This window comes from Onychostruthus taczanowskii, unplaced genomic scaffold, assembly GCF_017590055.1.
Source record: "Onychostruthus taczanowskii isolate IOZ18803 unplaced genomic scaffold, ASM1759005v1 scaffold34, whole genome shotgun sequence".
In the NCBI taxonomy this organism is placed as follows: Eukaryota; Metazoa; Chordata; class Aves; order Passeriformes; family Passeridae; genus Onychostruthus; species Onychostruthus taczanowskii.
The window spans coordinates 5,565,923-5,576,382 of NW_024500794.1; the positions used below are offsets into that span (position 1 = coordinate 5,565,923).

At 48.8% G+C, this 10,460-nt stretch overlaps 1 protein-coding gene across 1 annotated transcript; it reads right to left on the bottom strand.

Annotated features, from left to right (window-relative positions):
• Nucleotides 1-3,185: 3,185 nt before the first annotated feature.
• ZDHHC23 (zinc finger DHHC-type palmitoyltransferase 23) lies at nt 3,186-10,454 on the bottom strand. Its single transcript, XM_041411111.1, has 4 exons — nt 10,311-10,454; nt 9,418-10,104; nt 8,540-8,707; nt 3,186-7,730 (listed from the first exon to the last, which is right to left on the bottom strand). The coding sequence occupies exons 1-4, from the start codon at nt 10,415-10,417 to the stop codon at nt 7,463-7,465; spliced, it is 1,230 nt and encodes a 409-aa protein (XP_041267045.1). The 5' UTR covers nt 10,418-10,454; the 3' UTR covers nt 3,186-7,462.
• Between the last annotated feature and the right edge of the window lie 6 nt (nt 10,455-10,460).

The window sequence follows — 10,460 nt, forward strand, 5'->3', positions numbered from 1 at the left end:
AGTTTCCAATAAACCCAAATCTGAAATTAATACAACCAAGCTGTTGGTGCAGATTGTGTCAAGCCAACTGAATAGCACTGGACAAAAGGCCATGGCCAGGGACCTAGACCAGCATTAAGTGCTGCAGACAAAGTGGCATAGGGCAGGGTGGGTGCCCAAGCACAGCAGCACATTCCAGAGCTTTAGCATCAGGAATTTGTCCATGTGGACACAGGGATGGGGCCAGAAAAAGGACCCTACCCACAAAGGCAGGCTGTCGGTGCAGGTCTGAAGACAGCTGTCACTTGCAGGTACCTCCCACAGCCATCCTCTGCAACAGCCAAACATTTCCCATCTCCCACAGGCACAGTGCAGACCTGCCCAGCAGCAGGTCAGACGAGCGCGTTCTCCAAGCGCAGGGAGCTGAAGGTGCCTGCATGGAGCATGGGTGAGCGCAGACCATCTGGCCGCATGAAGAGGCAGATTGTGAAAGGAAGCACAGGCTGGGAGAGGCTGGATAACAGGGAAGAGCAGGGAGCATTTTTTGCAGAGGACAGAGCTGAAGAGGCAGGGAGGAGCAGAGCTCCTGAAGTAATGTCCCAGTGCAGCCAGCAGCCACGCATGGTGCTAACAGCAATCCACTTGCTCTTAGGACATTCTTTCCCCTTGGAAGTGTCTGCCATGTAGTGCCCAACGAGCTCCTGGAACTCCTGGACCAGCTCTTTTACTCCCATTTTTCTGCTGGAATTTTCCTCTCTACCAGGGCTTGACAATGAAGACAGCAAGGAAGGCCTCTGGCCCACCCTCCACTTGGATTTACAGTGTAAGGACAGTAGTGACCCAGAGGACAAAAGGTGAGAGAGAGAAAGCATCTCCATCTGCAGAAAAGGCAGCATTCCAGCCAGCCAGAGACAGGACCTGCTGCAGCTGTAAGGGGAGGAACAGGAGTTTGCAGCAGTAGAGTGGATGTGCCCACATGCAGCCTGGAATTGACCCTAGTAACAGTCTGGGCATGTACTGAATTTACATCTTGCATAGCTAAAAAGGTGCCCCAAACCACTGGCTACTCAGACGTGCATCCAGTTTACTAAACTGCCAATTCTTTCCCCAGCAATGCACATTTTGTCCTCAAAGCCCACAGCTCCCACTCATCTCAGTGCCCACTCACCATCCATGAAAATAATGCTGCTTATGTGGGGCTTTGTTGCCTCCAAAGAACTTGAAGTACAGTCAACGCTTTGGAAACTGCCATTTGCTTCCTATATTCTTACCTTCCAGGGTTTCCTTCTATTCCTAGTAGCTTTGAAAGATTCTCCTGACAAGATGCTCTTTGGTTGGACAGTTGCAGCAGCAAAAAGCCAAAAGATGATGCAGGAGCTGTGCTTTGACAGCCCTGGCCTACTGCCAGTGCAAGCATGGAGCTGAAGCCTCAGCTAGATCCAGCTGAGGGATAGGGAAGATGTTCAGAGATCAGGCAAATTCATACTGAACATGGTCTAAATCAAAAGGGACATGGAGAAGCCCTTTGACTTCGCTATTGATGCACACTTGGCTGAAACAACTCAATACCTCCTTGGCAGAAGCAAGGCCGTGCCAGATGATGCACAGGATACCCCTAAAATCCCTGGCACAAAGTTGGTGTTTGGCAAATTGAGGCTCCCACAGGAGGGTCACATGAGAGAGCTCGTCAGACCAAGGAAACAGCTTCAGCCTGCAGCTGTGCCAGAGCATTCCTCCTGCTCCAACACTTGGCTAGATGCAGATGTCAGTGCCTTAATGCTGGTCATCCGCCCACACTCACAGCTCAGGCACACTCCTGCCTGTCAGCTCCTTGCTTTTCTTAGAAAGAGAGGGAGGTGGCTGCACAGCCAGGCTTTCGTTCTCCTGCACAGGGGTGAGGGGAGGACTTTTACTGCAGTACAATAGCAAATACAGAACCATGAAGTGACTGCAAACTCCCCATCCTCTACTGACACCACTGCCCCTACAGCGTTTTTACAGTTTCCCAAAAACCTGAACCACAGAAATACCATCTTCTCATCAAATCTGTACACTGGTCACTTCCAAGTTCCCCAGGCCCTGCACAAACTGGATCTGAAAGAGTGCCTGAAATATTAAACAACTTTCTCTCCTCCCCACAGGCAGGGAAGAACAATAGTTAGCCTGGGAGGAGTCCATGGACCACTGCAGTGTGATCCACAGCCCACATATTTGCAGGCCTGTTATCCATTACAGGCACCTGCCCCAACAGTGGACCTTGGCCTTCCCAGCACAGGAGCTGTCACTCCAGGCACGGCCCTGCTCTGCAGGGCCAGCACAGCAAGCCACAACAGGGGAAAAAGTAAAGGCTAGGGAGAGACAGAAATTTCTTGTGTCCCTATCAACAGCACTGGAGTTAACAAAGCTGGTCACGCTTGGGTGTCCTAGTCTGACAACCTTCTGCAAACACCAGTCTCATCCAACTAAAACCCTGCTGGAAGGGTTGTTGTCAGCCGTGCAGAGTTATCTTCAAACAAACAGCTGAACAGCAGACAGAAGTACCATCCAGGCAAATCAAAGGAGAGCTCTGGAACAATCAAAGGCACCTGTGAGTCTACTCATTAAAAGCCATCTTGACTTTCAGCAGCAGTCCCAAGATACCAACAGAATTAAAGGTTACATCTCTTCCCACTATCTACAAGGAGAATATCCTACTTCCAAATATGGCCTAGAAAAGAGTTTAAAGCAAGAGGTTGTTCCTTTTTGGGGTTCAGAGTTTATTATGTGGGCAGGTGTCAGGGGGAAAGCAAGACACAGGATAAAAAGGCCAGGAACCTGCTCAGGTACTGATAATGCATTGCTTGTAGGATGAGTTGCTACCATGAGGGAATGTCTCTAAGATGCTGAGAACTGCCAGCAGGTCTCTCATCTCACTACCAACAAACCCAGAGGTCAACCTTTGCAGAACTGGAAGAACGTATGTTTCCCAAATTTTCCTTGCCTTTTGCTTCCTTATTGCCAAGTCCAGCTCTCAGCTGAATGGCCATGAGATAGGGGCAGCTTTTGATCATTCAGCTTGCCTGCATGTGTCAGCATAAATCAACAGGCCACTGCACAGATCATTTCCATTAATTTATTTTGATTCATTTGATACCCATTTGAAAACACTGATCATGATGCAAAATGGACATAAATATACACACATCAGTCTCTTCAAAAAAGCTCACAAATGTTTCACAAAATTTCTTCCTAATGCTCAGGTTTTAAAAAAAAATACTTTCCACTTTCTTCCAGAACCAATCACTCTTTACATTATCAGTAGAGGCATTCCATAAAGACAAGATCTTGGGAGGCTAAATTCCCACATTTCACAAAGAACCTCACCTGTCTGCAAACAGATTTTTGCTGCAGGAACCTCCTGGTAGTGGCAAAAAAAAAAAAAAAAGTCCTAGGTAACTAGAATTTTTCACTGAAAGGAATACAGGAAAACACATCCATAATCACACACGCTTCCTGCCCTAATGAGGCAATATACATTCATATAGGAGGAAAGAAACCAAGCACATTATTAAGACACTAGGCAGTGAGGCAGTATCCATTTTATCTTCAGAAGAAATTTTACAGCAAATGGTTTCATTAAGACACTTGAAAGCAACCTACTTTGAAGGGAAAAAAAGCACCATCATAGCATGAAGGCTGAAATGTGATTGGAAGTCACAAGCAGCACCAGCTCTGGCTCACCAGTGACTTTTGTCATTTGAGGACAAGTTAAATGGAGAAACAGTCGACGTGGGGAACTGTGATTCGCCTACAAAAAAGCACAATGCAGGAAGACACAGTTAAAGAGTGCCAAGCCACCACTTACAGGGTGTATCTAATGGTGCACTGTTCCTACTACAGACACCAAACAGTGGGGTGATGGCATTTGGACACGGAGGGTGTAACACTACAACACCAGCAAAACCGGAACCCTGGGCCCCTAAAATCTGCCTGGTCTGCAGAAGTCCGCACTATTTGTGAAACAATAAATGTCTCTTAAAAGGTCATGGGTAAAGCAAGATAAACTAACTTTCAAAGTCTGGGTGGACAAACATCAAGGCTGGCTATTACCAAAATCCTTCCCTGCTCTTGATTAGCTTTAGGTCCTCTCTTCACACACAGGCAAAACATGCAAGAGCCAGCAGGGTACTGTTTTCTGCACTGCCAGGCATACAGCTTTACAGGTGAGACACTGGTCCTTGCCTAAAGGCTGCACACAACCCACATATGCAGGCTGCTCTCACTGCTCCAGCCCCCAGGCAGCATGGATCTAGGCAGCAACTAACACAGGGAGCCCAAGGACTGACTGTATGCCTAGATTTTAACATTTTTCTACCAGCACGATCAGTACCAAGCTCAGCAGGAAATTACTCAGAGAATAAACTGTTCCTGAGCACATCAGATCACAACAGTTTGCCCTTGCAATAACTGGAAAGGAAGCATTACCCTCCAAGGGTTTCCTGCTAATTCTCAGGGATGTTAAGAGGAGAGTTCCCACATAAGCACCTGAAGGGACTGAAACTCTTCCGCCCATTTAGATGCCTGTTAAATATCCCATCACTTTATGCTTCTCATCTCCCAATGCGTTCACAAAGCAAATCCTATCAGGAAGAAGGATGCCATGCCGTTAAAGAAACTGCACCATTACTGTGCAGATTACAGTACCTGAACCTCCTTTTCACTGAGGAACAAGCACTGCATTTTCCTCCTAGGAAAAAACTCCATCCTTGCAAGCCTTTAGTGCCCTGAATGGTTTCAGTTCCCCCTGGAGACAGTGCAAAAAATGAAATTTACTTTAGCACTTTGCCCCCACTCTACTGGAGCATGTTTGACCAAGGTATTGGAATGGTTACATTAGTCTCAGGTCCTTTGTTCCTAATCTGCACTCCAAATTCCACGCTGCCTGGGAGAACAGACCAGAGAGAGTCTGGGTGTAAGCAGTTCAGATGAAACCTCTCACTCAGAGACAAGGGACAAGGCTACAGTGACAGACAGGCTGCAAAGGTGAAACCAATCTCTGCCTGTGGGAGCAAGTGAGCACCACAGGGTTAGCACTGCCAGGGAAGCGCCCTGTGATCTGCTCTGCTTTCTCCCAGCCAGGAGTAGCAGGACTCTGGGAAATCAGACTTATCTCAAACCTGCAAAAGCTCCCTGAGTTTGTTCAGTCTGTGGGTGCATGATTGATTCCCGTGCATGCAGCACACAGGGACGGACAAATTGGCTGTATCCACTGCAGGGGTTCATTTAGCCCAGGAGGTCCTTCTGCCTTTATCTTCCTCAGTGCCAGCAGGGTAAGATCTAAGAAGATCCTGCTAGCCCACAGCATCCTTATCTCCAGGGCTGCCAAGCTTGACATCATCTCAGCAGGCATCACAATATACATATGTGCCATGGAAACATTTACAGACAACTCAAGCGGAAGCAACTTTGTCTCAATGTGAACTCCTAAAATCAGGCTTCAATCTCCAAACAGAAGGTCATAAAGGAACACTTTGCACAGTCCAGCTGGGTACTTTTTTACTCACATTAGGGTCAAGAAAGTGGTCAGAACCTTCTACTGTGCTTGGTTAGAGGTAGGAAGCAAAAGAGCTGTCCTTTTACCTCGTTATAAAGAACTGCTTAGTGGATGAAAAGGGGCAAGAAATAAAGGAAACTCAGTAACTGTATAGCCACATTCTAAATGCAGCTGCTCCTCAATTATGTGCTGGTTATAAAATGTGCCACTTGAGGAAACCAAACAGTGCAAAGAGCGACACAGTCTTTACCTTAATCTGGGACATACCATGAGGAGCACTCACAAAAAATATGGCAGGGATCCCAATGGACAGCCCCAACCCTGCTTTCTTTTGGCACCAAGCACCATCCATTTATTCTTCAAAGCTACTGCACAGCAGCACAGTGAATGTGCATCTCTTGCCCCAACATGCCCCAGCTGCCTGCCATGCCCAAGCACTCAGGGGCAGACATGACCCACACATACTGCACACATCTGAAAACACCATAGCTAGGACAAAGCTCTATCTCCGCTTTTGCGCCTTAGGCCCATCCTGTAATTCTTGTGCCAGGGTCTCCAGCTCTTCCAGCCAGACCTTTCCTATTACTGCAGGGCCAACAGCATACGTAAAGGGTTTAAAACAAAAAGCAACAAAAAATCCCACCCATGAAATCCAGAAACCACTGCCACCAAAACCTTGTTATTTTGGCTGAAGCTCAAGTCCAGCCATAATACAGTTGCAGGCTGATGAGGAAAAAATGGCACTCTTGCAGAGCGCATTTTAACAGGTTCATTTACCTGCCAGTAGAGGTCATCTATCCCAAAAGCAAACACCTCCAACACATCCTACACCTCTCCCTAGGTACCGTAGGGTTGGTCTGTTCCATGGCTTCTTGGCTTGAGAAATCAGATCTACAGTCAGGCAGCTCCACAGTAACGGGGTTGAGAGGAGGCAAGATCACTGTGCTAACAGCAATACAACCAAGATGCTACCTACCAAACATGCTGCTAGCAGAATTGCCTACTCTCCCATAGATTCCTTTCTCCCACAGACATAGGATGAAGGTAATTTCCATAAAGCTACAGTAATACCAGACAGACAGCACTCTTGGTTTGCCCTCAAAGTTCACTGTCACATGTTGCTTCAAAACTCCTTATTTGGAGTATTTTCCTGCTGTCACATGTCACAACCCATAATCAGAGCAGAAACACTTTGAGGGAGACGAGCAAAGCCTTCAAACCAATACAGACCTAGCATGCAGAAAGAACAATGGGATCTCCTTTCACTCATTTAGACAGACAGGGATGGAATAACAACTTTAGGGGTTAAGAGGTGAAGGGATCTTACAAAGTCCTACAGGAATGTAGCTCACAAAGGCACTTAATAGAAGCATGTACACAGCTGGATGGAATCAGAGATAGTAAAAATAAATAAATAAATGCACCAGAGAGGAGAGCACTGCCCAGTGACTACATAGACAGTCTCTTTTAGCCAAAGAGCCTGGTTTCTGCAGGGGTCCATCTGCCATCTGTATCCAAAGTTTCTTCTGTCATTCCAAAATGCCACACGTAGGTACAAACCCAGGGATTCCTAACCTTTGCAGGAACCAGTGCATTCTCTGAAGTCCAACAGCAGGTTCCTCCTGATGCCAGTATTCACATCTAAGGGAAACTCAAGTTCTCAAAACCCTTGTGCTCTTCTTGCTGTTTCCCACAGTGGAAAAAGGCAGCAGGCTCCTCCTCTCCCCACCTGCACATATGGCTTACTGCTTTCTGCATCCTATTGCTGGCTGACAGCATGTGAAGAACCATTCCACCAGGGAAAATATCTGCTGTTGTCAGTGAGGGGATAGCCCACATAATGACCACGAGGCAAGGTTGTGTGAAGAGGAGTCCCGGTGGGAGGGGCTGCTCCCCTGCTAAACAAAGTCAGTGAGCCATGACACAATGCCATCCGCAGAAAGAGGGATGTCACACGATGTCCTCGGCAGAGCGCTGTGGAGGAGAAGAGCCCAGGCTCAGGAAGTGGCCCCAGTTGCACAGGAGTCCCCTGTTATACTGGCCAGTGTCTATCACTAACCCGCCCAGCAGTCTGCGCCCGCTGTTGTCCCGCAGAGCCAGCCGAGCTTCCCTCTCAGTCACGTTGTAGCTGATGTTCAACAGCTGGATAAGGAGGATGTATCCCATGCCAGCTGTTACAATGGCACAGTACCATACACAGGTGAATGACAGAGCAGAGCTGGCAGCAGGGAAAAAGATGGGAAGGAAGCAATTTAGTAGTGGAGCAGCTGCTTTAAAGTGACTTTCCCTGGTAATCACTATCCTTTCAAATCCCTGTCTACATCTGCCACAGTGATCTCACTTTGCTGCTTTCATCAGATAATCCTTAAAGGCTTTCTCAAAATTAAAGCTTCAGGGTTTACTTAATGAGAGCTTTTACTGCTAGCAGAGCTAGTCTTACACATTGCTGTCACACAACCTAGCTCTTTACTCTTTGTGTTGTAATGGTGCTCAGGCCTTATTTAAGGACCCCAGGATGCTCTCACTCTACAGGTCATGAGATGGAGTAGAGGAAGGGCCCCTTGAGTAACAGCAATACTCTGCCTATCTGTGATAGTGCTGGTCTCAGAACTCATGTCCAATAGCTTCCACCACCTTCCCTGCCAGACAGAGCATGTTCTAGGCAGACAGCTTGGAGGACATTCACTAGATAAACAGTAAGGAATGAGAGGGAGAGAGAGCATGTGGATTCCAGGCTGTCAGACCATTACATGCATCAGGGGGGCATACGTATTTAGAAGTACGTCTATACATAACACAATAAATACTTCAAATCCTAGCTCCTTCAACTTTTTCCAAATAAATAGCAAGCTCTCTCCAAGTCTCAGGCTCCCCACCTTGGCAGAAGCAGAAACATGTCTTTGCTTTCCAGAGTTTTTAGGGAACACTTTGTGTTCAGGTCTGACAACCAGCAGAACAAGGAACGGGAGCTAAGCTGCCTGAGCAAGCCTGCTCCCACCCCAGCTCTCTCCCAGACAGACATCTCACCTGTAGTCAGAATAGGCCCCAGGGCAGTAGAACAACGCCACAAACGGACTTCGGCCCCTACAGATGGTGTGCAGGGTCAAGGTAATCCCATACACAGAGGTGAGCATGAAGAAGGAGAGTGCAAGGATGAAAGCTTGATGGTTCTGCTCCCCTACGCAGCTGTTAATCCTCCAAAAGGAAAGAAAAGATTACTTTGCTTAAAAAAAGAAAAGAAACTGTCTTCTATTACTTCTCCCTCCCCGAGCTGTCAGAGAACCTGATTTCCAAGGTGCTTCCAGTTGACACAGGCTATGAACTTTGAAAAATGTTCAAAGAAGATTTATAACTTTATATAGAAAGGTTACAAACACAAGACAATAGACCTGTAGGGTAACAGGAGCAGACGGTTTGCACCAAATTTTTAGCAGGGGTAGTATCCTTTGCTGAGATACATTACACCCTACTGCCTCCTTGGTTCCAGCACCACAGGAACACCCAAAAGGTAGTTTAGGGCTCCCTTGCCCCAGGAGAGCACTAATGCAACTTAACCTCAGGATTGCTTGTGCTCTACAGACCAAGTCTAAAGAAAAAACCAAATCCAAGAAAACCCACAGCAAAAACAATGCCAAACTGATGAAAAACAGAAGAGAAGTAAAAGCAAATCTGAAGTATGCTGTAGAAGCTTTCAGCTATCAGCTCAACCCACTTAGAATAAACAGTTATTCTAACTATTTTTAAAAGGTAAAAACACAAAGCTTTCTGTATTTAAAGAGTGTCATAAGGTCTTGCACATAGCAAAAGCAACTCTATTTGCCAAAGACTGTAAAAAAAGAAGCTTACTTTGCAAAGGAGGGAACTCAGAGAGAGAACACAGGGAGCCTCAACAGTGCAAAACCTACCAGACACAGTGATGGTCCAGTCTCCTCACACACCTGCCACAAAGCCGGCAGTGCCCTGCTCGAGCTGGCCTGACCAGCTGGCATTTAGGGCACCAGTCCCTTTTCACACCTGCTGGCTGCTCAGCTGACATCCTGCAATAACCTTTAGCTTCCCCATTCACAGCACGACTGCTGGCAGCGCCTGAGATGCCATGGAGCCCGCTGGAGCTCCCTCCAATACTCTTGTTGTGCAAACCCTGGTGCGGTGCCTTCTCGTTGATCGGAAGGTAGCCAGGGTCCTTCTTGGCTCGAGACAGGGCTGCAAGCATAAGAATTAACCCGCACGTGAGAGTGACCACTTGGGAAAGCTCCACGTGGCCCCGGGGAACCACCTCCCGGAGAAACACATAGTACATATATCCCAAGGAGAAGAGCCCCAGGCTCAAGAAGAAGAGAGTCCGTTCCTTCCTCCGGTGGGTGAGGTAGTAATACCACAGCACCACGACGGGCAGGGACGTCAGGACGATGAGCCCCAGCAGGAAGTGCAGGGCGGCAACGTGGAGGAAGACGGGCAGCAGGACGAGCGGCGGCACGAGGCTGACGTTGATCTTCACGGCCCCCGAGAACCAGGGGACCCGCAGCCGGTCCGCGATGCTGTCGGCGATCCTCTCCAGCGCTCCCGGGGGCAGGGATTTGCACGTCAGCCACCTGCGAGCGCGGGGAGCACAGCGCCGACTGGCACCGGGACAGCCACGCTCCCGCCCCTGCCCCGTCCCGCTCCCACCGCCTCCCCTTTCCCTCTCTCCCGACAAGTTTCCCGGGAATCGGGGCGCGGTTCCCCCGCACTCAGGGCGGCGGCGCCGCGGGGACGCCGTCCCGCGGTCGGCAGCCCCCGGGGATCGCGGAGCCGGTACCTGTCGCAGCCGTCGTCCAGCTCCTCGCAGTCGCAGCAGCACGCCGCCAGGTGGTTGCGCCGGCCGCGCCGGTCCACGTACTCGCAGCAGCAGAGCGCGTCCTCCATCGCCGCCGCCCGCCCCGTCCCTCCCGCGGGGCCGGGAGCGGCT

Bases quoted from the DNA above. Each gene is read 5' to 3' on its own strand.
- ZDHHC23 (XM_041411111.1), bottom strand. From the start codon at position 10,417: ATGGAGGACGCGCTCTGCTGCTGCGAGTACGTGGACCGGCGCGGCCGG. The intron at 10,105-10,310 runs GTACCGGCTCCG...CCGCGCTCGCAG, and splicing joins CTGGACGACGGCTGCGACAG to GTGGCTGACGTGCAAATCCC. The intron at 7,731-8,539 runs GTGAGATGTCTG...CCCTGCTGCCAG, and splicing joins GGGGCCTATTCTGACTACAG to CTCTGCTCTGTCATTCACCT.